This window comes from Macrotis lagotis, chromosome 4 (genome assembly GCF_037893015.1).
Source record: "Macrotis lagotis isolate mMagLag1 chromosome 4, bilby.v1.9.chrom.fasta, whole genome shotgun sequence".
Taxonomy (NCBI): Eukaryota; Metazoa; Chordata; class Mammalia; order Peramelemorphia; family Peramelidae; genus Macrotis; species Macrotis lagotis.
In genome coordinates this window covers 43,847,673-43,875,214 of record NC_133661.1, presented here as the reverse complement: position 1 = coordinate 43,875,214, position 27,542 = coordinate 43,847,673, and the positions used below count along the sequence as shown (strand labels likewise).

The following is a 27,542-nucleotide window of genomic DNA, read 5'->3' as shown; positions in this document are numbered from 1 at the left end:
TATTATTATTATGGCAATGCTGTTAAATGACTTGTGCAAGGTCACACAGCTAGTTTCAAGAATCTGAGGCTGGATTTGAACGCACATCCTCCTGCCCTGGTACACTATTCTCTGTGTCACCTATATGCCCCAAAAAGGGTATTTAAAAAATACTTTTGGTTAACCAAGAGTGAGCAGGGTACCATTGGCAACTTGTGGACATGAGCATGTGAAAAGTTCATGTTTTGACTCATCCATCAATTCACATAGGGCATCTTGCTGCAAGTTTACGCTAGCCTCATCTCTCTGATTCACAGACTAGAGAACTGAGTGAATCACACAATGAAACCTTGTTAATTAGGACAAATGTCATGTTGTCCAAAAAATATGAACTGTTTCCTGTTGGATCCAATCAGGGTTTTATTTGTTTATTTGTTTTCAGTTATGTTGAGGAAAATAAGATCCATCAATATTAATAAACATCTATTATATGTTAGGCACTGGAAAAAGGGTCCCTTCCTTTTATTAACCAAATCTTACATTCTACCAGGTCAGAAAAGTCATTGGGGGCACTTTTTGTGGAGGATAGGACTCTGATGGCGATTTGGTGAATGGACTTCACATCATTTATTCCAAACAATAACTAAATACAAAACTCCTGCACCATCCCCAACAAATGGTTATTCAACCTTTTACTTGAAAATCTCTAGTAAGAAGAAATCATTTATTCCCAAGACATTTGCACTCATGGATGGATGAATGGATGCATGGAAAAGCAAATAGATATAGAAAGAAAGAAAGAAAGAAAGAAAGAAAGAAAGAAAGAAAGAAAGAAAGAAAGAAAGAAAGAAAGAAAGAAAGAAAGATTGTTTAAAGCTTACTATGTGGGATTTAGTTGCCTTATGAAGGTTAGATTAGATGATCTCAAAAACCCTTCTGACTAAATCCAATGGGAGTTTAGATCCAGAGTATGATTGATCTAAAATGCCACTCAGATTTCCTCTCCCACATCTACATTTTTGCATCAAATGTCCCCCATTTTTATAATGCATCTCCAGTCTCTCATGTCTACTTCTAAGAATACCTTATTTCCGATAAAACTGTACTCAAGTGATATCTTTTATGCTGGGGTAGAACTTGGAGGAAGGAAAATTTATATATTTATTCTCATTAACCTTTAATTGAAATGAAGCATTTCCTTCAATTATGAATGTAGGTGCCAAACATGATTCTGCCAGAAGGGTTTAGGACACAAAAAGGTTAAGAATATTTGACTTAATTCAGTGCCCGCCTTGTTTACAGTTGAGGAAAATGAAGCCCTGGAAAATTAAGTACTTAGTTATCAGCCCAGAAATAGTAAACAGCATGAGTTTCCACTCCTTGTTAGGTGTTCAAAACCTAGTGTTCTTTCTACAACATCATCTCTCTTCCTTATAGTAGTAGTACAATAGCAATTTTCAGTAATTTCTTAATGGCTATTTGATCATCTTCTATAATGAGAAAATTCCTAGAAAGTGAAACTAGTCAATAGGACAAAATGTGCATAGGGGAAGGGAAGAACAGAATAGACTGAACAGAACAATCAGTATTCTGAGTATTTTAGAAGGCAATTAATTGTTCATTCATGAAATACCCAAAATATTTCCTAAATTTGGTCTTTGGAAAGATGAAATAGAGTCAGTCTAGGGCCAAGCAGCCTGACTCACAACAAATGATAAGAAAAGTCAATTGCCCTAATAAGGGAGATTTCTAAGAGACCCAGTTAGTCAACAAAGAAAAATCTAGTAAAAAAAAAAAAAAAGACTCATTATAGTTAAGAAATAATTTTTTACCATTTGAGGTGTGATGTGGGTGTGCCAGAATTCGAGGAAAGTGATGGATGGCTAAGTGAAGGGAATGAAATCATTTTTGAAAATCTTTACTTTTAACCTGGAATGATTTACCTTTGGAAAGCTCATCACATGAAATACTATAATCTCCCACCTGATAGGTGATTTTCTCAAAAGTACAAATTGAGACTATGTATATGTATCTGTGTGTGTGTGTGTGTGTGTGTGTGTGTTTATGACATGGTTAATGAGAGAATTTGATTGTAACAGAGTTTTTGTTTTTCTTACTTTTTCAAAATGGAGTGGGGGATGATGAATTAAGTGAAATTTTGGGGAAAATTAATTTAAAAAATCTTTCTAAGAAAAAGAATCTCTTGGGGCGGCTAGGTGGCGTAGTGCGTAGTGGATAAAGCACCAGCCCTGGAGTCAGGAATACCTGGGTTCAAATCCGGTCTTAGACACTTAATAATTACCTAGCTGTGTGGCCTTGGTCAAGCCACTTAACCCTGTTTGCCTTGCAAAAACCTTAAAAAAAAAAAGAATCTCTTTGTGGGATCTGACAATAAGGTAGTTGATTGATTCATTAGTTCTCATCCTATTGCTTTCAGTGACCTATTTTTCAAATATTATTTAGACCTCATAAAACTTAGTAATGTTAAAATCGAATTATTTGCCCTGATACTTAAGGGCAGAGGCATGCTTTGAGTAACTTGCCTTTACATCGTAGGTTAGAGATTTGTTCAGACCCAGATACTAATGCACAGTTACACCCATCCTCTAGGGTCTCATCTTGTCACTCTTTCATGTTTGGTTTTGCTCTTAGACTAACAAATGGAGGAGAGGGCATTTCACTTGTAGATAACTGAACTGACCATACATAGGAAATAGAAGTCAGCTTAAAATCCATTAATAGTAACTCATTAGAGCACTCACAAGGTCGGAAGGGGAAGTGTGGACATGTGTGTAGGAACACTTCTACCTTGAGACTTCTATTTCCTCACAGCCTAAGTTGTACGTGACTGACTATACCTCGGCTATGTTCCTGAATTAATTCTGACTCATCAGATTCATTCCCTTGTACCGCTTTTTTCTTGCCAAGTTTGGGTGGGATGAGATGTGAGAGTTCACAGCTCACGCTTCCTCTTGCTAGGTCCTCTCACGTACCAAATGCCATACAGCACGTGGCGCTGGTTGGGCCCTGAGACCACCCTTTAAGCTGGGTAAGGCAGACCTTGAATGTATCCATATTTTGTTCCCCCACCTCCCACTTCAGGAAGAAGGAGAGCTGATCATCGAAGGGCTACTCAACATATCCTGGGGACTGAGGCGACCCATCCGGCTCCAGATGCAGGACGATTATGAGAGAATTCACCTCTCTACAACCCCATGGAAGAAAGACCTGCCTAGCATAAGCCAGTGAGTGTTCCAAGGGAGAGGGAGCACCCCTAAGCCCTCCAGATGTCCCTTGGGACATGTTAACCTTAGACATCTGCTCAGTTCCCTTGATGGAGGCTAGAGTAGAAATGGGGAAAGAACCTGCAGAAGTCAAAGGAAATTAACAGAATATATTGGGAAAACTAAAAAAAAAAAAAACATATTTCCCTAAAGTGATAGGAAAGTCTACTATTTATTCCAATTCAGCAACCATGTATCAGGGGTTTTCTGTGTTCCCTAGCATCATGCTAGGCCCTGGAGATGCAATAGCCCTCTGCCCTCAGGCTTCTCATAGTCCCATCCTTATTGGTGCTTAGTCTCCTTAAATGACTTGTTTACAGACTATGTGTATCAACAGAGAAAGGATTCAAATCCAATTCCTCGATTCCAAATCTATGCTACCATTATGCCCCTTCTTGAGACTTGACCAGGAGTCTCCCTATTTAAGCTTCAGTTTCCAATTTATAAAATGGAATAAAATATGCTACCTACCTCACAGGATGACAAAAACAATTAGCATACAATATATTGGACATTGTAGAAGCAGCAGGGGATAAAAAGAAAGGAAAGAAATAGTCCCAGATATCCAGTAGCTCACATCCTATTATAGGAAGAGGCAATATTCACACATAGAAGTATGTTCAAGATAAAGACCAGATGATTTACAGAATCAGGAGTTGAGGGGGGGGCACCAGCAAATAGAACTTTTAACCTTTTTTTTCTTAACATGCATCCCTTCAGTAGCCTAAGTCTTCAGACCTCTTCTAAAAAATAATGTTTTTAAATGCTTAGGATTCTAAAGGAAATCACATAGTTTTCAAATTTAAAAAAGTATTCCCTTGTACCTGGGTTGAGAATTTCTGGGCTTGAAAACAGAAAAGGCTGTGTGTGTAGGAAGAGTTGATACCCCACCCAAGCCAGGAGGTGATAGTGAGAATGGAGGGCATTGCATCTATGTGGAGTTGAGAGGCCAAAGAGCCAGCTCTCTGAGACAGAATGTTGTATGTTAGGAACAATAAGAAAATATTCTCTGGGTTCTGTAGTACCTTCATGTGCTTTGTCAACAAAACACTACAGAAAGGTGAGCCATCATTGCTCTTCCTTAGGTGGATGTTTTCCCTCCTGGGGCTGAGGTATGGCCTCAAAGGCTTTGGGGTTCCCTAACCTGGGGCAGCCACAACCTTCTTTCTGAAGCTGTTTTCTGTTCCCTTGACCTACCAGTGTCCTCGCTATCAGGTTGAAAAGTTTGTCATCACAGTTTCAGAAACCTACCATTCTGATCTTTAAATGATGACCAAGTTAAGTACCTTGATTCTTCCAAAATCAAAATAATAATAGATAACATTAATATAAAGCCTGTTATGTATTGAGATTCACCTCTCTACAAATGCCTCATTTGATGCTTAAAACAATCCGGGATATGGGTGATTATCATCTCTGTTTTACAGATGGGTAAACTGAGGCAAATAGGAGTTATATAACTTGCCCAGGGTCACATAGTTATGGAATATCTGAAGCTGAATTTGAACTTGAGTCTTTCTGACTCTGTTCACTGGGCCTCCTAGTAAAGGAGCATGAAAAGTAATTTGCCAAGAATTGTTTGCCAAGCTGTTAATTAATGCAGCTGAATTTTCTTTTCTTTTTTTGTTCATCTAAAATAGGTTATATGAATCCTAAATTATGGGACATGTGTATCAGTCTATTGAGAAAAGAAGGATGGATGGAAGGAAGGAAGGAAGGAAGGAAGGAAGGAAGGAAGGAAGGACGGAAGGAAGGAAGGAAGGAAAAAAAGAAAGAAAGAAAGAAAGAAAGAAAGAAAGAAAGAAAGAAAGAAAGAAAGATGAATAGATAGACAAATAATATTTCTGTCATCCTTTATGGGCCTCTTATCTTTCCATTTTTCCTGTTATAAAATGTCAGCATCTATTGTCTTAAATCCCTTCTTTTGTCACTAACATGAGAAGCCACCTAGCTTAGCCTCTTTGAGACTGAGGGACCTCTTTCAAATAACAGAAAGCATTAACATGGTCACTATGTTTTCAGAAAGGGACTTCATCCAGATGCCAGAGAGACCGTTGAGGAGTCAAGCCCTCATGCTGTGGTGAACTCGGAAAGCTCTGGCACTGACTCAAGTAAGTAGAGCTCCTCCTATCTACACAATCTAAACCAGGAAAAGAAAGATACATGAAAATATTATGTAACATCTCCCTTTAAATTACAGAGAGAAGTGTGACATCACTTCAATCAAGCCACTTGGAGTCTCATTTTTCTCTTCTTTAATCTTCAAGAGCTCCCCAAAAAGTGTTTCTATTCTATTTATATCTCCTTGCACAGTACCCACTAAAGGTCACTCAGTAAATGTCAATAACTTTCTGATGGGGCAGAAATCCGGCAATCTCCAGTGGACATGGGCTTCTGGAACTAATTGCTGCAATACTGTATAAATTATTTCTCTTAACCTTTGTCTCTTAATCTACCTATTTGAATACAGAAATAAGAGAAGTAGTGCCCTAGTTTCTTGTACAAAAAATTATTAAATTCAATTTTATTAATAAAAATGAAGGGAGTACTTAATGATTCCACACACACAAGTTCGTAATGCCATTTTGTTCATAAATACAATTTAGAGTATCATCCTTTTTGTTGTCACCCATCATTTTTTCAATATCTTCATGTTTTTGTTTACTTCCAGCATCAGCAGATTCTGTAAATGGTGAAGAGGAGACACCACAGCTCATGCGAACAAAAAGTGATGCAAGTTGCATGATTCAGCACAGATCAAAATGCCGCACCCTCGGAGAAGCTCAGAAGATAAAGCGGCATAGATTCTCAATCAATGGACATTTCTATAATCACAAGGTAATCTCTCAGGATCAGAAATTCTTGTAATACATTTAACCCATTTACATTACAAATGAGCATTTGAAACCAAGAAAACATGGTCATGTCACTATATAATCTGTTCATTGTTGTGAGAGTCAATTATTAAAAAAGGATTTTTTTTTAACACTGTGTGTAGAATCTTAGGATTGGAAGGAATGTTTAGTGTAATTTGCTGCCTGGTGTATGAGCCCTTTCTATGGCAACTCTAACAAGTGGGTAGTAAGACCCTATTCCTGAAAGTATACTTCTCATATGGGCAATACATTATGAGGTACCATATTGTTAGAAAATCTTCCTCATATTGAACCAAAATCAACCTCCCTATAAATTTGATGCATTCATCCTAAATCGCTCCCTTAAAAACTTCTTAAAAAGAGGTCAATTCCTCTTCCAACTGACATAGACTCTAATATTTCAATGAGCTAATGACTTCATTGGTGTGAATATTCTCCCCATTAATGCATATGGACACAACACAATTGTAGATATCATGGTTCTGGTAATGTACCAAAGATGTGACTTGGCCATTTTGGCCACGTGCTTATGTATTTGATTTTTCCAATCCATTATACAATTACTCCTATTATATTTCATCTTCTTGTGATCTTTTGAACATTGATTTTATTATCCCCTGTGTCAACTTTATGTAATCTGAAAAGATATCAGGTATTGCCTTTTATGATTCCATCTAAGTCATCAAAATATGAAATGGAGGTGGCCTATGACAAGGTCAGGCCACAATGCTCTAGATATCTCTATCAAGAAAGACAAGAAATTTCTCTTCTCAGGGTGGTCGATCACTGGTTGAGAATATTGTAGAAAAGGAACTTTTGTTTAGGAACAGTTGGACTAGCTGACCTCTAAGAACCAGAACTGAAGTCCTATGATCCATTAGCAAAACTCATTGTGTGTTATCATTCACCAGGTGCAAATCCACCTAACTGCACTGTTGTCTAGTCCAAACCACTTCCTTTTGTTGACAAAAATACTGTAACTTGGTCAGATGTCTCCTGAATCCAGACTTAACTCAACATTTCTCAAATCTGCTTGCAAACTACTCTTGGCCAAAAAAAAAAGGAAATGTAGTTTGTCTATCATAGTTTACTCATAATGATCTTACCCTGGCTCCTAATGATGGAGAGATGTATAAGTAAAATGGTTGCATTAGTGAAGTGATTTGTAGCATCTGGGCTTTAATCCAGCTCTTCTCTATTCCTGTGGTCTTGGGTAGGTGATCCAACCTCTTTATGACTTCAGGTTCCTCAAGCTAGGGAGTCAGATAGACTTGAATTCAGGTCTTGCCTTTGACATATCTAAGCTGTTCAACTCTGGGCAAATCATTTTAGGTGTCAGAGTTATACTTCTTTCTCTTTTTTTGTGATTCTCAAACTTCTTATTTATTTTTATTTTTATTATATAAATATTTTATTTGTTTTCCAATTATATACAACAGTACTTTCTACCAGTCCTTTTTGCGAAGTTTTCAGTTTTACAATTTTTTCTCCCTCCCTCCCTTCCTTCCCTCCCCCCACCCCCAAAAGAAGGCAATCTGATATAGTCTTTACATTTGCATCTATGATAGATCATAATTGCATAGATCAGAATCGAATGGTTACACTTCTTTCTTAAGACTATATATTACAGAACAATTTTGATCTTACTAGAAGGAATTTTCTAAACTAATGAAGTCAGACCCAGCACAAGATGGAGGTTATTGTTTCTTCTCCTTTTGGTTAGCCATTTTCAGAAGCCTATTGGCTTCATACAGGTCTGACCTTTACCCTGATCAAGTTTTTATTTTTTATTTTTTGGCATCTTTCTTCTATGCTCTTCCATTGCCATGATCCTCCCTGAAGACCATAATAACCAAATTAAGCATATAAACATTTTGTGTAGATGTGCAATTTACCAAGGGAGAGAGTGAATGTGTGCTGCTCCTACTGGTGACCTTTCATCCTTCCTTTCTACAACCCCCTTTTTTCTGTTAACTCCATTTACACTTTAAAGGTCAAATTCTTTTCAAATTCATGTCATTTCCAGCTAATTAACTCATACTGTTTATCTAGTTGAACCTCATTATTAAACTTTTTTCCTCATCCTGGTCCTAGAAGCAATCAGGAAATAGTTCCTGCTTATCCATTCTTTGTTCTTAAGCTTCACTTTGAAAACTCTGCCTTATCCCACCTACCCTATACCAATTGAGGATAAAACATTAACTCTTTCCTAATACTCTGTGTCCTAGAAGTCTTCTTTCTCATCCCTGAATTTGTTGTTTAGTTTTTTTTTTATAAGCCTTAAGTCATCGCATGGTTAACTTTTCTAGAAACTTTATGGTTTATTGTAACTTGTTCATATTTCCATCTTGGTTTCCTATACTCTAATTCACAGAGCTTCTTATATAGGTATATTATACTCTATTAATTTTATCTTTTCTTCCTCATTAGTTAAAATTCTCAATTCTTTCCTGATAATTTAATTCTTGAGATCCTCTTAAGTCTCCCCCCCCCATTGTAATTTCATAACTCTCTTATTCCTGGATTCTTTTGAAACTTCCTTTACAAAAATTCAAACTATGGTCATCAAGTCTCATCAGTTACAATATATTCTATAATTATATTATCACATTCTTCCAAGTTTCTAGTTCTTTTTATTTCAACTGAATCATTTATTCCCATCAATCAGTGGTCTCAGTTATCCCAACTGCTCTCTGAAAGATGAAATTTTCATCAAATCAAGATTTTTTTTCACATTTTCCTTTTAAAGGAAAGATATATCCAGTAGCTATCACAGTAGTTGAGATTCTTTATTTTGGTTGCCATTTGGTGATCTGAATCAGGAATTCTCCACTTCTTGCACATGACTCATTTGAACAGTACTGGCCCTGAAGTCAAGAGAACTTGAATTCAAATTTGACCTCAGACACTTGCTAGCTAATGTGACCTTGGGCAAGTCACTTAACATTGATTGTTTAAAATCCAAAGCATTCTTGTGGAGCTTAGTTGAGATGTAAGTATATAAAGTGTTTTACATTAACTAAAGAGCTATATTAATATAAGCTATCACCGCTTGTAATATAGAGTTTTAAAGTGTAAGGGATGTGTGACCTTGGGAAAGTCACAACCCCACTGCCTTGCAAAAAAAAATAAAGTGTAAGGGACAATAAAAGCCACATTTCTATTCTTCCACAGTCTTAGCCAGCTATTCGCTTTCTAGATATTATTATTTCTCTTCTAAAATCCCAATCTTTAATTGGAAAATGTGGTAAGAAGGCCATGTGTCTCACCAAGTCTTCACTTGTCTGTTGAGGACTCAATATTTCCCAGAATTAATTTATAGTTATTCTCTTATAGTCTCATTTGTCTCCACACAATTCAGTAGAATTTAATAATGATTGACAAACATAAATTTCTTTAATCTCACTTTCCAGATGGTACCTATGGATCTTTTCTCTTAAACCAAAAAATATTGAGCAATATTTTTTGTCCCAACATCTAGAGCTATCCATTGAGTTATGGGGATTCATATTTTTCATAGAAGTTATATTTGAGAGGGTGCTATTCCCTTTCTTCTTTTTTAATTTTTTAAAATTTTCTAATCACCAGTGCTGTTGATAATTTTTTGATTCTCCATTACCTTCTCCAAACATTTTTTCTTCTTAGTTTTTTTCCTTTTTTTTCTTTTTTGGTTCACTCCTCTCATCATGTCCAATCATTCTTCTTAACTTTTCACTTAGTTTGCCTCAGCAAGGAGAAGTATCCCTCAAATTCATAAGCTATTTCTTCTAGTAGGCCATTCAATTTGCATTTTATCCAGTGTTTACCATTGCTTCCAAGAGGAATACAAACAGAACCATCCAGTAAGTCACTGGAACAACCCTTATGTTCCTTAACCTTTATTTCTTCAAGTTTTAGGTACTCTGAGTTCCAAGCTCTCAGTGTTTTATTACTCTCTCCTCCCATATCTGTGAACACTAAATTGATTTATAATTGAAGTGATTATTTTATATGAGGTTACTATAGCAACCAAGTTGATTATTTGCTTGAATGCCATATCAAAGTCATCCATCATTACCCTTTCTGTAAATTGAATAGATTAATTTGAGACATGTTCCACTGACCTCAGCAGATTGCATCATTTGGTCAACAGAACTATTAAAGGGAAGCAAATGTGACTATAAATAGAATGAGGAGACAGAAGATAAGGGCATAGGTGAAGGCTATTTTGAATTTTGTGGCAAAAATTGCCTAATGAAAATGCTTCCAGCTTGAATAGCTGTCCTATCTATTTTAAGGAGCCAAGGAGTTTAATTGAGAAGTTTACATCTGGCAGTTGGAGAGTTGGGGATGGGGATTTGGAAGTTCTGAGATCAAATTCTGTCTCAGATATTTCCATTTAATAGCATGACCCTGGACAAGTCATTTAACCTTTTTTTGCCTCAGTGTCCTCAAATGTTAAATGAGAAAAATCATACTGGCTTCCTCACAAGTTGCTGAGAGGATAAAATGAGATGAACTTTGTAAAACACTTTGCAAAACTTAAAAGTATTATTTAAAATATTATTGTTGTTTGATCATTTTTAGTTATGTTTTACTTTTCATGGCCCCTTATGGGGTTTTTCTTAGAGTAGTTTATCATTTTCTTCTCTAGTGCATTTTACAAATGTGAATACTGAGGCAAATGACATTAAGTGACTTGCCTAGAGTCAAACAGCTAGTATCTAGGTCAGATTTGAACTCAGGAAGCTGAATCTTTTTGACTCTAGGTTCAGCACTCTGTCTGCTTCAACACTTAGTTACTTCTCTATAAATGTTAACAATTATTAAAAGATTCAGTTAACTAGTACATATATCTATTGATTATTTTGGGCCCTAGGAAAGGCAATAGTTTAGGAAGCCAATTGCTTTGGGATTCATTTAAAGTTTTCTCTTCTACATCACCCTGTTGTTTGGAGAAGTAAGATATGTGTGGCAGGAGCTAAATTGGAACAATCAAGAATAGGGACTGTGTTGGGGGCAGCTAGGTGGTGCAATGGATAAAGCACCGGCCCTGGAGTCAGGAGTACCTGGGTTCAAATATGGTCTCAGACACTTAATAATTACCTAGCCCTGTGGCCTTGGGCAAGCCACTTAACCCCATTTGCCTTACCAAAAAAAAAAACCTTAAAAAAAAAAGAATAGGGACTGTGATTTTCAGATACCTGGACAGTGTTCTATTGCTTGAGACTCAGTTCTAGTGGAATAATTAGGATTAGTCTCAGGAGCAATCAGGATCCTATGCCCATCTATCTCAGCCCCAGCAAAATTCTTGAGGCCATAGCTCCAAGGACACAGCACCGTCTCTCTCAATAGAAAATGAGGTTCACCACTCTTAAACAAAGGCTTTGTACAACAGAACTAAAAACCTGCCATCTTTCAGGAGTGTAATGAATCTATCCAGCCTGCTTTGACTCAGCAAATCCCTGGGTCTACCTTTAAAAAACTAGCACATGGCATTGATCTTTTATCAGTCATGATTCGTCTGTCTGGGAGAGACTGAATGGTGCCTAGACTTCAGTCTTAGCTTGAGCCTTGATGCCAATATTCATTTTAGGTTCTAAATCCCTTTCATTGATATCAGAGGACAATTGTGTCCTTCCCCAACATTTTTTATTGTCTCCTTTACTATTGTGATAGGTACATTCTTGGGCTATGTGGACCTTGGATCCATTTCTTGAATTTTTATGATAATAATCAGTTCTGCATAGTGAACTGAACAAGATGTAATGATTTTTGATTTATCTAATCTTGAGCATTATGACAAGTAAATGCTTTAGAAATTCAGTGTTCAGCTTGCCATCTGTCAAATTGTTTTTATCATATGAGCTAGACATTGTGAAACATATCATTGTGAAACATTGAGTACCAAAGTCTCCAAGGAATTGAAAACAAAAATGTTCCAGTAGAGGTGTGTGGTGGTTGGGAACAGGCCATATCACATACAAATAAGGAACTACAAAGTGAAATAGAATAAAGAATGTCAGCAAACATTTACTTACTATGCCTGGGCACTGTGTAAGGACTATCACCAAAGAAAGATATGTTTCAAAAAGAGGATGGACTAGTCCTATGATAACAGTGAGGATGATAGACAATTCTTGATTTCTTTGTGATATCAAGTGAAAACCAGAAGGGAAGTAGGATACTGTGTGATCCGATGATCAACTGATGATGGTACAAGGAAACCTATTGTACAGGATAAGCACCCATACATCAATGGAGGGGAAACACTCACATGAATGTGATCAGCAGTTTATTTAAGTAGAATGATAGTTACTATGGAGCCTAATTTTTACAGTGAATAAATTACTGTGCATTACAGGTTCACCTATGGAATGGAGATTGGAGTCGTTCAGGTTACCTTTTGGTGAATAAATTTCTCCAGGAAATTGAACTAGAGTTTTGAAGGGTTAAACCACTTCCCTAGAATAATATTTTCCTGAAGAGCATTGTGGATACCATAAAAAAGGCCTGTTTCTCATGTCATTTTGTACCTAGGCATCAGCACCCATTATCAGCCAAGTAAGAGGGTGCCTAGGATATAACAATAGATAGGTTTTGTTGAGCTTTCACACTAGGAGATCACCCTTGAATTGACATTCTTGGAAAGTATAGAACATTACAATCATCTTTGTTCAGTAATTTGTTTTTTCATAATAGTGGTAGGACCTGCTTTCACTCACGCAGAGATTTATCCAAACACTATTTTTATAACAGGAAAGGTGATTTAATTTCCAGAATCGGCAAAGGTTTGTGACTTAGCCGACTGCTTTGACCTTGCCTGATAGATCCAGCTGGGTGCCACTTCCTAGTCTTGGCTGGAAAATCTGTCACGTTAATTTTGGCAATACTCATTTAAGTATCATTCCTAAAGCTAGATGTGAGAGCAACATGAAAACAATAATAACGGTAACATATTTCATGCCAAAGAACTTTCTTCTTACAAAGCAGAACAGCCTCACTGTTTGAGCATGGGTGTCTCATTTTCATGGCTTTGTTCTTCAGTGTTAATGCCTTTTTTGCAATGACTTTTCTCTAATTTTATTGGATTTTACTTTAAATTTTTAATTTCATTTTTTTCAGTCAATAAGAATCCATTGCTTTGCTTTTTACTCCCTCTACCTCTTCCTTAAGAAAAAAAAATCAAGCAAAAGAATTTTCCCTTATTGACCATGTCCAACATTAAATATTGTTCATTCTACTCTCTAAACTTATCATCTCTCTGACAGAATATGGGCAACCTGTTTCATCATGAGTCCTCTGCCTGTCATTAAATTCTTTCAAAGTCTTGGAAGTAAGATTGTATTATATATATTATATATATAATATATTATATATAGTAATATATTGGTTATTGTATAAATCGATTTATTGATCCTGCTCATTTCATTCTACATCAGTTCATACAAGTTTTCTGATACCATTCCTTTCATTGCTTCCTGACACATAATATTCCATCTCATTCATATACTATAATAGTATTATTATTACTAGAGTATACTATATATCCATATGCTATATTAGGAAACTATCTTCCCAGTTCTTTCCCACAGCAATTTTGTTTTAAAAAAACTCTTAAACCTTCTCTAATTCACCTAATTTATTCTGTACATTCAAGGGTCTGGTCATTTCTAAGTCATTTCCTTTGATCATAGTAATCAGGTTCCTAAATGATCTCCATTTGAAAAAATAGAGCTTTGGACTCTATCTCCTGATTTCTTGTACTATGCACCCTTTGTGCATTCTCAATTAATGATAATCCAACTATACCTTAATATCCCCTTTTAGCCTTCTATTCTTGGTAGATAGGCTATACTCCCACTTTGAATTTACGTTTTCTTTCACCATTCAACCCTGGGGCAGTTGCTATCTCCCAGGAGATGCCTTTCCTGATTCCTCTGACTATAAGTGTGGTTATCTTTCTCAAATGATCTCCATTTACTAATCTGTGTAAATGTCAGGTCTCCCACAGAGTTTTCACTGTACTGCACTGCAGAGCTGCACACTAAATTTGGTTTGGAGAGGATATAAATTGACAGAGGCAAAATGACCTTGTCAGAGAATCCTAGAATTTTAAATCTTGAAAAAAATGACCTCAATAGATTTCTAGCCCAGTAGACCTAAACATGAATCTCTTAGATTTAGTCCGTGAATTTTTAGTGTTCAACAGGGACAAAGGTGAGTTAGTATAATTTCTGGCACATAATAGGTAGGTTCTCAATAAATATTTGTGAATTTGACAGTTGGAACTCTTGGGTTTCTGATTTTTACCTTTAACCTTTCTCCCCTAAAATGTTAAGGGAGAGAACTACAAAACAGCAGGAAATAAAGCTGTTTAGGCCTCCTTTTATTTACCCATACAAGAACATCCACTGGATTAGAGTTTTGACCTCAAATGTGGAAGAACAAGGTCCAAATGTAGTTTAAACTTTGATACCTTTTGAGCTCAAGAAAATCATTTCTTCCTCATATGCAGATAAACAAGGTACCTCAGTGAATAGTGGAGGAAAATTAGACCAATCCCCTAAAATATGTCTGTGTAAAACTAAGACTTTTAATAAAATTGAAAATCTGGCTCATGGTATTTATTTTAGGATGCTGATGCTCACTTCCATCTGAGAAAAGCACCACTGGTACCTCTTATGGGCCAGGCCCAGTCTTAAGTTCTTCAAATTATATCATTTGATTGTCATAAGAGCACTATGAGGTAAATGCGATTATTGCCATTTTACAGTGAATGAAGCTAAAGCAAACAAAGATTTGTCCAGAATCACCTAGCTAGTCAGTATTTGAAGCTAGATTTGAACTTACAAACTTCCAGATTCCAGGTTTAATGCTCTGTCCACTGCAGTCAATAAAAGAAAAAAAAATAAATATCTGAGGAAACCTTGTTGAAGTTACCAAATATTCCTAATGAAGCAATTTGTGAGATGTTGGAGATGCTGGAGATGATGATACATCTACAAAACAAAATAATATTACTGATCATAGATTTCAGTATCCAAATTGAAATTCAATCCATTCTTCTATATATTGTGACATGTTTTACATAATTATCTTGAAATTACAGAGAGATTTTATGTTTTAGAATCCAATTCATCTCAGAATCCAAGCTCAATGTGATGCTAAATTATTTTTTAATTTTTTTTGGCTGTTAAAGATTTTATTTATTTTGAGTTTTACAATTTTTCCCCTAATCTTACTTCCTTCCCCCCACCCCCCCACAGAAGGCAATTTGCCAGTCTTTACATTGTTTCCATGTTGTACATTGATCCAAATTAAATGTGATGAGAGAGAAATCATATCCTTAAGGAAGAAGCATAAAGTATAAGAGATAACAAGATCAGACAATAAGATATCTGTTTTTCTTTTTCTGAATTAAAGGGAATAGTCCTTGGACTTTGTTCAAACGCCACAATTCTTTCTCTGGATACAGTTGGTATTCTCCTTTGCAGACAGCCCCAAATTGTCCCTGATTGTTGCACTGATGGAATGAGCAAGTCCATCAAGGTTGATGTGATGCTAAATTATAAACATTTTGAGACTTCATTTATTTTATCAGGATCCTGGAACCTTCTTTAGTGGGATGGTCATTACCTTGACATCTCTCTAGTATTCAGTTTGATGTCAAGTAATGGACCAGTGTGGTCAAGGTTATAATTGGTATAATATAGGAATACTCTGAATTCAAGTCTCACCTATAATGTGAGATATATTAGATAGGAAAATATAGATATAAACAGCCATATATTAGAGACAGAAGTAGAGAATAGAAACAGGCAGAAGTAGAGAAGCAGAGAGAGCTGGAGAGAGACAGGCAGGCAAAGACAGAGCGAGGCAGAGATACATAGGAAAATAGAGAGGTGGAAATGTTGCTTGTTGTTTTTAATAATACTATAATTCTTGTTTGTATCCCCCACTGCTACTGTTGTAAGTTTTCTGTTTAACAATGAGATGATAATGGTCCCTTTGCTCCTTTGTTTTACTTCTTGGCCTGTTATACCTTGTTCTAGGGATTCTGCACTAGAAATTTGGTTAAAGTTAGTGAAATGATTAAAACTGACCATCTGTTTTCATCTCCAGTGTCTAATACATAATAATGACTTAATGAATGCTTTTCATTCATTCAATTGTCCATTCTGAAGCATTCCTATTAGGACCTTAGATACTTAAGGATAGTGTTCAGTGGATTCTCTCATCCAGAGGAGAGTGATTGAATCAATCAATTGTTTTTGTTAAAATTAGACTTAGCCTTGGTGGGAGATTTCTTCTTTAGTACTGAGAATTCCATGAAACTGTAACTCCAAAAGTATATGGAGCTCCAAATGAAGACACTTCTCTATCGGGAAAATTTCTAATCCTGGAGAGATGCCTGGGGCAGTGAGAGGTTAAATAAATTGAAATCAGAAGCTGGACTTGAAACCAGATCTTCCTGAGTCCAAGGTCAACATTCTCTCCATTAAATCACTATTGCCTCTCTACTGGTTCGTCTAATAGGTTAAAAGATTTAATATAAATTCCACAGTTACAGGTCTTACAACCTGAGTTTATCTGAAGAATAGGGGGAGAGGGGTTGGTACAGAGATTGTGCTCTAGCAGGTTAGTAGCAAATGTCCATAGTTGTTCCATGTGCACAGTGAATGAGCCTCTAGCTTCCTCCCTATTTTCCAGAGATGCCCATGTGAGAGTGGCATGCTGAAGGTAAGTTGGAGCCATGACAGGAGCATGGATCTGGCTTCTACTCTATCTAATCAGCACTTCTTGTCTCTCTCTCTCTCTCTCTCTCTCTTTCTCTCTCTCTCTCTCTCTCTCTCAGACCTCAGTGTTTACTCCTGCCTATGGCTCCGTGACCAATGTGAGAGTCAACAGCACCATGACAACTGTCCAAGTGTTGACCCTGCTTCTGAACAAGTTTAGGGTAAGCCAGAGTGGGCGAAAGCATGGTTCACATCTACTGAGGGGAAAAGCTTGTGAAAATTCTGGGTCTGTGCAGACATACTCTTGTTAGGGCTTATGAGGTTTTATAATCTGGACCCTGTCAGGGTAGTGACAACCTTGTTCTTTTAAGGCAGGAGGGTCCACAAACTATAAGCCAGGGCTGGATCTCATACTTGTAAGCTAAGAATCTTTGTGTATTTTAAACACATAAAATAGAAAAGTTCAATGAAACTTTATTTAAAAACATAAAAAACCATTTTTAGCTTACTGTACAAATATAGGTGGTGGGCTAGATTTGACCCTTGAATCATAGTTTGCCCACCTCTATTTTAGGAGAAGAACGCAAAGCCAAGTCAAGATTTTAGAACAGGGTGAATGAGCTAGTTTATGTGTTGGTAGGTTGTACAAGAGGGAAGGCACATCCTATACTTTTAATCAATTCATTTGGCCACATTTATCAAGAGCATATGTCCAAGGTCTTATGAAGGATAGAACAGCAAAAAGAGAAATGGAAATGAATAAGACAATGATCTCTGCCCTTGAGAAGGCACCATTTTGCAATGAAATAGCCCTAGCTCTGCAGACATGTCTTGGTTTAATTCCACTTTAAGAGAGTGGTATTTGAGTGATATAAAATTGAAACTATAGATTGGACTGAGCTCATGGAATACTTTGAATGCTAGACTAAGCAACTTAGAACTCATGTCTGTATGAGCCTCTTTGATGCTTATATAGAGGAAATGTGATCTCAATTATAGTTTAGTATGATGTATGGATTTGATGGTTTGGAAAGGTCAGACCAGTTAGTAAACCTACTGCAACAAACCAGGTGAGAGGTATTGGGAACCTGATGTCAAGTGGGGGCTGTGAGACTACAAAGGAAGAGTAGAGAGGAGTTTTAGATCATCAAAACTTAGCAGTTATTTGGATATTGGGAACCAGGGAGAGGAAAGAAATCAAAGATGATCCCATTTTATGCTTGGATGATGAAAGTGGTTATGAAATTTAGAGAAATACTAGAACCAGAAGGAAAAACAGGTATGTCAAGGACCAAGGAAGTGATAAACCAGGAATCATACTAAGTCCTATACTATAATGAGTTATTTCTTAGTCTTGGTGCTAATATTTTGTTTTGAATGTTGCAGGTTGAAAATGGCCCTAGTGAGTTTGCACTCTATGTAGTTCATGAATCAGGGGGTAAGTTTCAAGCATTCCTTCTTTTCTTTTTTAAGATTTTATTTATTTTGAGTTTTACAATTTTCCCCCTAATCTTACTTCCCTTCCCTCACCCCCCACAGAAGGCAATTTGCCAGTCTTTACATTGTTTCCATGGTATACATTGATCCAAATTGAATGTGATGAGAGAGAAATCACATCCTTTAGGAAGAAACATAAAGTATAAGAGATAGCAAGATCAGACAAAAAGATATCAGATTTTTTTTTCTAAATTAAAGGTGATAGTCTTGGTCTTTGTTCGAACTCCACAGTTCTTTCTCTGGATACAGATGGTATTCTTCTTTGCAGAAAGCCCCAAATTGTCCCTAATTGTTGCACTGATGGAATGATCCAGTCCATCAAGGTTGAGATGATCCATTTCTAAGAGATTGATTGTGTATATTTAAAAAGAGCTCCCATGCTTTTTGTAGTACCTCAGGGTTTTGTTTCTCTTAATGCAATCTACCCTCAAAGAAATCACAGAGGTCAGCTTGCTTAATCTCTATCTATTTTCTGAGCCTCTCAATACATGTCTATCTTGTCCTGTTGTGATCCCAACCTCCCTTGGTGGGCAGTTTCCCAGATTTTTCTGTCCTGGATTGAAGTACTATAGTCTAGGAAAAGAACTATTTTTGTTTTGTTTAACTGTATTGAAAAGTTACAAAGGTTTGTTTATTTTATCCCGTTTCTTTTGTTTGTTTGGTTTTTGGTTTTTGCAAGGCACTGAGGTTAAGTGGCTTGCCCAAGGCCACACAGCTAGGTAATTATTAAGTGTCTGAGGTTGGATTTGAACTCAGGTCCTCCTGACTCCAGGGCCGGTGCTCTATTCACTGTGCCACCTAGCTACCCTTATCCCATTTCTTAAAGCACATAATAATATTCTATGATTTTCAAATATATTTTGTTCAAACATTCACTAATTCATGGGTGTTCATAGCTTTAGTTTCTAGTTCTAGTTGTTTGGCAATGCAAAAACTGCTGCTACACACACACACACACACACACACACACACACACACACACACACACAAATTTCTTTTTATTTCTTTGGAGACATAGCCCTTATGTTGATATTTCTGAGTTAAAGGATACTTATAGTTTCATTGCTTTGGGGACCAGATCCAAATTGTTTCCCAGACTGGAGGGACCAATTTAGAGCTGCACCAACAGAGCATCAATATGCCTGTTTTTCTTCATTCCCTTCAATATTTGTCATGTAAAGAAGGTCTTTCAAAACAAAAAATATCACATCTAGAACTTACATACCTTCCTTCCTTCAGAACGGACAAAATTAAAAGACTGTGAATATCCACTGATCTCAAGAATCCTGCATGGACCGTGTGAGAAAATTGCCAAAATATTTCTGATGGAAAAAGACTTGGGAGAAGAAGTTCCTTATGATGTAAGTGAGGGTCAGGGACTTAGCGACTAAGGAGAATGTGTCATTAAAAGGAAAAATACTTAGTTTCTCTGTCAATAGGGACAGTTGAGCAAAGCAGATAAAAGCCTTCCTCATTTCATCTAATTCATATTTTGACTGGTGCCCCCGATATTCCTTTGAAAACCCCATCAGCCAGAATAGATTCAAATCTATGGTCACCCCATCTCTATAACCTGAAATAGGTCAGCTATCTTCTTTAGTTGTGTTCACTTTCTACCCCACCCTCCCAATCCCCACTCCAGCTAAGAATTGGTATCACAAAGAAGCCAGGTAGGAGGAAAATTGTCTTTGCCTTACTTTTTCCCCCTCCCTCAATCCGCCCCCCACAGGTTAAAAAAAAACATCTTTGAAATTAAAGGGTTTTTCTTTTGGACGACCCAGAAAGATTATGCTAACAAGGGACTCAAGGTCAAGGTCAAGTCAGCTCTCATTAGAGCTCCGTCATTCTGGTTTGTGGCCAAATGATTAGCAAATCTCCAAAATTACCAGTGGGAAAAAGATCAGGCGATTGTAGATCCCACAGAGTCTATTCCCAAGACAGAATTGTTCAAATGTTGTCTATCTCCCCTGCACTACACTCCCTCCCCATTACTCTTCTGAGAGCTATTTCAAGTTTAACTCTCATTGTTCAAGAGAATGGGACTTAAACCACTCCCCATGAGAGACTTCAGTGTGAGTGTATTTCACTATTGAATGCTTTTCCTAGTCTTCAGTTTAATATTTCCTCTCATGGATAATAGCTTCTCTGCAAATAATAATGGGACCTTTAATTTTTTTTTTCTTTTGTATTCACTACTTAGCTTCAATTCCTTGATACCTAGGGATTTTATCATGGGCCCAGTGGGGGGAATAACATTTACAGGTAACTGGGATGTCTTTTTGCATTGGAATGCCAATGAAGCCATACTTGAAAAACAAAAAACAAATAATTTAAAGAACATTTTTAAAAAATATTAAATCTTCTTGGATCTTCTAGGTCGCTCAGTACATTAAGTTTGAAATGCCGGTGCTGGACAGTTTTGTTGAAAAATTAAAAGAAGAGGAGGAAAGAGAAATAATCAAACTGACTCTGAAGTAAGCAGCTCCAAAGAATCCATATAGCAGCTATCCATCAGGGTCACCACATGGATAGTAGAGTGGGCATCATCCATTAGGATGGCAAAGATGCTTTTCTCTTTATTCTCTGTGGCCAGAGAATCTTTAGAATAACCTAAAGAGTCTTTAGGTCTCCCCCACCTTCATGCTCCATTGCATGGCATTTATTTTTAGTTGGAAAGTAGCCCTCAGATCTCCCATCTACATGGTATAGGGGAAATAGAGGCTACTGAAAATGTGAACTTGAGGAAAAATTCCTATGTCTTTCTGTAATCCCATTATAAACTGATTATGTGATAAAGTGGTAGTCTTGAAATATTCAAAGACCTTTATGGAAAAAAATATGGGATGAGAATTCTTGTGAAGTGTAGGTTAGGCCCAGGGAAGAGATATTTTTAAACAACAGGAACTGTAAGCCTGCTACTTACTTCCGGCATAGATATTTTAAAAGGAGCTAGTCAAATGTTGAAATCCGATTGCACCAGATGGTGTTTTTAGGCTTCTGGAAGGAAAAGTAATGAGGTTTTTAGCTGACTGCTCTCAGGTACATAAAATTTTCCAATTTTTTGGTTTCATTTGACTTCAGATGTGATCAGAAAGACTTGTTCAAAGTTAGGTGAGGTGAGATCAATTAAGTAGATATTAACCCAAAGATAGGTATCACTCAAGGGGAATGTTCATTCAATGCTTTTATAATTCAGACTGATGGATAAGCTATCTAGAAATCCCTAACTAACTATAGGTTCTTGAGTAAGTCACCTTCACTTTCCCAGTCCCTTGAATATAATAAATGGTTTGAACTGAATGTTTGAACTGGACTAAAGGATCTTTAGCATCCTTTCAAATTCTAAAATTCTGAATTTTTCTTAATTTTTGTGAAGAACTACACCCATGTTCATTAAGCTTGCACAATGCCTTGCATATGGTAGTGATTTAAAAAAAATAATTGATTCAGTTGAAATTAAAACTCTCTCCAAACCATGTAAAAGAGAGAAAATAGCATTTTCCTCCTGGCTTACAAAACTGAGTTGAAAATTCACCAGTCACTTGGAGATAAGGGTTTTGAGATTCATCACATCTTCTCATTATTGTTTTTTGACAAAAATAGTACAGCCTTTAAAAAATATATAGTAAAATTCTTAGGCTCCCTATATCATCATAGATTCTCTTTTGTCTCTGTGACATAGCCTCCAGAAAAAATAAGGGTGTTATTGGGAAGGAAAACAGTTCAGAGAATTGAGGGCATAACCTAAAACAAGACAAGATTTACAAATGTTTGAGGATCCAGTTTCATGGGCCACATGACCTTTCATGATAACAAAGTATTTAGGTTTCCCCTGGGCAAAGATCCCATATTCACTATTGCATATATGCTGTCTAGCCAAGCCGTGGGGTGAGATCTGTGCATTGTGTCTCCCATAAGGTTCCGAACTCTCCGATTAATGATGTTGCAGCGTCTGGAGCAGCTGACGGAGCCAGAAGAGCTGGTGTAGCATCTGGTTTCCAGAAAGACCACAGATAGCAATGTTGAGGTGTGAAAAGGTGCCAGGATACAACCACCTGAAGCCAATCAGCTGGGATTTTGGATACTCACCCTTTAAATGTCATTTAAACCAACTCCCTAGAACACCTGGGGGATGGATACACTATTTATATGTTTGGCACTAATATCTTGTCTCTTGCTATTAACCATATCTTGGGAGTCTCTTGAAGTTATTCCCTCATCACTGTGGGAACTAGATCAGACCTTAGGGTAAGGGGAACTTGCAAATACAACTGGCATCTTGCTTTTGCAAGAGGATTCCTCAGAGTTTGACACAGCTTTCCTGATTACCTGGTAGTGAAATTTGGACTAGGACATGTGGTAGGTGTGGGGAGGCCTGATAGAAGCTATGTGAACCTCTAGCTCACATCCTTGCTGCCATTGTCATGGCAGGTAGCCATGTGTTAGGTCAGACTATCTGTTCTTTGCCTTGGGTGATATCTCTGAATCACCTATCCTCACTGTTCCTCTGGTCATCAAAAAAACAGTGGTGTTTACATCACACAATTTGTGCTCTGTCCTGTTGCCTCCAGACTATGAATTCCCATAAATCACACAGTCCAGGTGTGCCACCATGCTGAACAACACCAACCTCACTAGAGGTCGACAGAGTCAATTTTGCAATACAGCTGTTTGTAAAAATACTATTTCAATATGCTTTGGCCTTAAGTACAAGGTTGTCTCGAATCTCTTCAGTATGAACCTGAAAGTCAAAATCATTTAAATTCTCGTCCCCTACTCCCCCCTCCCCAAAATGTCAATCATAAAAATGCTCATTCCAGTACTGGCTCTTTACAAAAACAATAAGATTTGTGAAACATGTTTCCAGCAACTCATACTGGGAACACTTCCAGCTTGTTTCGCCACCATTAAAGGGGTGTTATGCCATGCTAGCTTGGCTGTAGGTCCAAGGGACCAGTTTACACAATATGGCCAGATAGCCAAAAGACAAAATACTAAATGAAAGGGTATCAGAGAGATACAAACAAAGTCATTTGTGTGGCCCCAGTGCAAAGAAGGTACTTTCCCAGGAGTGTGAAACTACTATTTCTACCTCTGGATCAGTAAGTAGAATGTTTGTTAATTCCTTCAAAGTGATTACAAGCCATGAATGCTTACATTGGGAGAAAAGGGCTTCAAGGTCCCAGGAGACACAACGCTGAAGAAATCTTGTATTTTTCTGCTAAGGAAAAATTCCAAGAATGAAATGGCCTTTACTAAAATATGCAAAGAACAACGACTGGAAATGCTAAGTCAAAACATAATCAAACCTGTTGCCTAGATTCTCCTTTTGGGACCACAATCTCATAGCCTGGATCCCCAGCTATTTTCTAACCCTTTCCCCCTAATAAGTGAACAACAAATATGGTGCAAATGGATTTCTGAGAGTTTCAAAGTCAACAATCATTTATTGATCTCCTAAAAACCGTAGTTGTCTTCTTTACATATAAAAATAACTTTCCTGAAAGCAGAAGCCAAGATGATCTGAAACTCACTGGTCCTGGCAAAGCCCTCAAGAGATTTAGGAAAAATATGAGGGCTTTTTTTTTAAACCAGATATGTGATTTCATCACTGTAGTGAATTCCTTCTTCTAAGGCAGATAAGTAGCTGCCTTTAAGGTTATAATTTAAGGGAATTATTGTCTGGGTCACTGAGATATCAGTTTACTTGTCTGGGCTCCCACAGAAAATATGTTAGCATCTGGACTTGAACTCCATTCTTCTTGATCTTGGGGTCAGTTTACCATCTATAATTGCCTTTCTATGAATACTTGTAAAATAAACATTCCATTCTGAACTCTGTGTCCCTGTAGCTGATAGGGAGGAGCACTTCTGGTTATGTTGAACCAGTAAATGTTGAGACTATTTCAAGAGCTTTTTCCCAGAAAACTGGTTCTGATCTCAATCTATGCAAGCTGTGAATGAGTATCTCTTTTAGTAAATATGGAGAAATAATAGTTAAGAGAACATACTTTTTTAAAAATTATTGTTTGCTTGTGCATGTTACCCCCTTGGTATGGATGTTCAATGATATTTGGCAGCTAAGTCCATTTCTTCTCCCTATGAAAGATCAAATACAAACTTTTTTAAATGCCTATGCATATTTCTATCAGTTAGATCGAATCTATAGGTCTTATTTGAGAGATATTGGAGAGAAGGTAACTGGAATTAACCATGATTTGTAGGGTAAGTGTCCTATGAGATTCCAGGTATTGGAAGCCTATTGCAAAGATCAGTCTTTGGATTTGGGGTCTTCCTCTAATTTCTTTTATTTTTCCTCTTTTTTCTTCCACTTCATACAATCCATTTGTCCAAAATTAAGAAAAATTAGCCAAGAGAAAAGTCAAATAGTGAATTACTTTCTTCCTCTACCAGTCTGAGTGTTTGAATACAACTGTTTACTCCATACATATAAATAAAACTTCAATATTTTTCTAAAATAGTTTTTATTCTCTTTCTCATCAAACTTCAATCAGCTAATGGGTTTTCTAGTATGTGGAAGTATATTGGATAACACTGCAATTGCTGTGATATTGTGGAACCTGGTAGTAGTGAATAGTGAGAGGACCCAGCCCTGGGGCTATCCCAGAATACTTCACCTGCCTATTTCCCTCACCCTCATCATTCTGCACCCTAGTCCTCTTGTAAAGCAGACATAGCCATTGTTTAAGCAAGGACGCAACATCTGATCCATGGATTATATAAAACTGGCAAAATCATTTGGTCCAGTACTGCCAAGGCAGCCACAGGTGAGACTCAAAATTCAATAAATCTAGGAGCTTTTTAGAGGTGAACTAATTAAATTTTTGATCAAATATGAGGCTAATATTTAAACTATATTTGGCAGACTAATATTTAAATCATATATTTGGTCTAGAACATTGGTTTAGTGGGGAATTTTCAATGTCAGGAACCAATAGTTATAAACTTTAGAAAGTTTAAACTTGTGCCAAGAAGAAACATTCTTCCTTGCTGCCACTATTGGCAGGTTACCCCAGTGTGAAGCTGACTTTGCTAATTGACTGTCATAGAAAGGTAATGAAAACTGGCACTATGGGAATTGGCACCACCCAATCTATATCTAGGGTCATACATCTCCTTCTTCTCTTTACAGCCCCACCAGGGCCTGACACAATGTATCCAAAGCAGATGCCAAATGAATGAATGAATAGAACTATAGGAGCTTCTGTGAATAGAAGAGAAAGCCAAGGTCATTGTTGGTTGATAAAAGACCAGGGTTCATTCATTATTTGCTAAAGTTAATCTCATATTCCCTTTGATTCTGAAGCAGTGCCTCTTCTTGGAGTACAGGTGGCCCTGGGTTCTCAAAAGCCCTTCTAATTGAACACAAACCATTTAACACATATTCATTGAACAAACATTAATCAACAGACTTATGTTAAATTTCCTATAGGTCAATGTGTCAAGCTAAATTCTGGTTCCTACTTTATACCAAAAAAAACCCCTCAAAAAACCATGATAAGCCCTGGATAAAATAGAGTTTGGATGAGTGAAAGTTCCTGCCCTTAGGGAGTTGCAGTCTAGTAGAATGAAATAGTTAATTGTAATATAGATCTTTTTTTTCAGCATGTCCCAAAAGTTTTAGTGCAACTTGAAGCTATTAAAAGGATAGGTGATTAAGTTGTTAATATTGTCTTCACTTTATAGATGAAACTGAGACCTGGAGAACTTCAGTGATTTATCAAGTATCCTACATCAGTAAGAACTGGAGGACAGATTTCAAATTAGATCTTTCCGACCTTAAGTCTAGCATTTTTTGCCCAATACCATACTTTTTTTGTTTCCTAAAGAGAATTTCATCTGTTTGTAAATATCCACAATATTATTTATTCACATTTCTAAGGTGTTTTAATAGTTACAGCATTTTCATTCCATGGTCCCAGGTACTAGAAAAATAGCTTACCCTTTCCTCATACAACAGTAGTACTGGCAAAATGATCACAAAGGCAGATCAACTGTGTATAGATGATGTCACAATTCAACAGATATTCATTTTTTGCCAATTGATATTTTATTTTATTTTCCCAAGTACATGTTATGAAGATTTTTCAACATTCATCCACATAAAGTCATATAATTTCCTTCCACCGTCCCTTCCCACCTTCCTTCCCTCAGTGGCAAACAGTCTGGTCAACATGGTACATATACATTTATGTTTAACATTTTTACAAATTAGTCATTAATTAGGATTAAGGGAAAAGAAAGCAAACTGTGAAATAGGAAAGAAAAACACAAGTGAAATTTTTAGAAGGTGAACATAGCATTCATTCAGATTCTGTGGGTTTTTCTTTGTTTTATTTTGTTTTTCAACAGATAGTTATTAAGGACCTTTTGAATGTCGAGGTGCTGAAGGAGACACAAAGTTTGGATAAGACAGTCCTCATCTTGTTGGAATTCTTAGTCTAGAACAGGGACATTACATTCACAAACAATCACCATATAGAGTAATGTTTTTGTTAAGTAATGTTCTAACTAATGCAGTAGCAATCCTCCACAACTAGACTTTATTTTTAAAGAATTAAGTTCTTTCAATACTCAGTTACTGAAAACACTTTATAACATTAGAAACATGTGCTATTATCAATATGAGTGAATAAGCATTTATTAAGTGCTTAGTATATACCAAAAGTTCACTGAAATTTTCCAGATTATATGGCATGAAGAGGTTACCACCAAGAATTCAAAGATACCTCTATGGTAACATCTCTATAAAGGTAAAGGGAATAGGTTGTCCTGTGACAATCACAGGGTTTTTTCTTTTAGTCATTGCTGGTAAGATTCTTGCCAGAATCCTCCTCCATCCTTCACCTGGAAGACGGTTACTTCCCTGAGAGCCACTGTGGCTTCCAAAAGGGTAGAGGAACCTTGATATGGTGGTTGCTGTCCCACAATTCCAAAGAAATGCCAGGATCAGAAGTCTGTATACAGCATTTTGTAGATCTGAGCAAGGCCTTTGACACTGTCGGTTGTGAGGGTATATGGAAAATTATGTCAAAACCTGGTTCCTTGGAGAAGTTAATTAGTATTGTACATCAGCTTCATGACGACATGCTTACCCAAGTTCTGGATAGTGGATGATGGTCTTGAGACTTGCCAGACACCAGTGGAGTGAAACAAAGATGTGTCCT

At 36.9% G+C, this 27,542-nt stretch overlaps 1 protein-coding gene across 3 annotated transcripts in view; it reads left to right on the top strand.

The window, feature by feature from the left end:
- The window catches only part of RASSF4 (Ras association domain family member 4), a 72,618-nt gene extending 46,854 nt beyond the window's left edge, over nucleotides 1-25,764 (top strand). Inside the window, exons 4-11 of one of the 3 annotated variants that reach the window (XM_074232650.1) lie at nucleotides 3,082-3,224; nucleotides 5,286-5,374; nucleotides 5,935-6,101; nucleotides 16,977-17,078; nucleotides 18,244-18,295; nucleotides 19,594-19,715; nucleotides 20,731-20,828; nucleotides 22,273-25,763. In XM_074232650.1, the coding sequence (XP_074088751.1) occupies nucleotides 3,082-3,224; nucleotides 5,286-5,374; nucleotides 5,935-6,101; nucleotides 16,977-17,078; nucleotides 18,244-18,295; nucleotides 19,594-19,715; nucleotides 20,731-20,828; nucleotides 22,273-22,342 (843 nt within the window). In that variant the 3' untranslated portion in view covers nucleotides 22,343-25,763. Of the gene's footprint in view, nucleotides 1-3,081; nucleotides 3,225-5,285; nucleotides 5,375-5,934; nucleotides 6,102-16,976; nucleotides 17,079-18,243; nucleotides 18,296-19,593; nucleotides 19,716-20,730; nucleotides 20,829-22,272 lie in introns of all 3 variants that reach the window. The other 2 variants (XM_074232649.1, XM_074232651.1) reach the window with 2 other exon arrangements.
- Nucleotides 25,765-27,542: the final 1,778 nt, after the last annotated feature.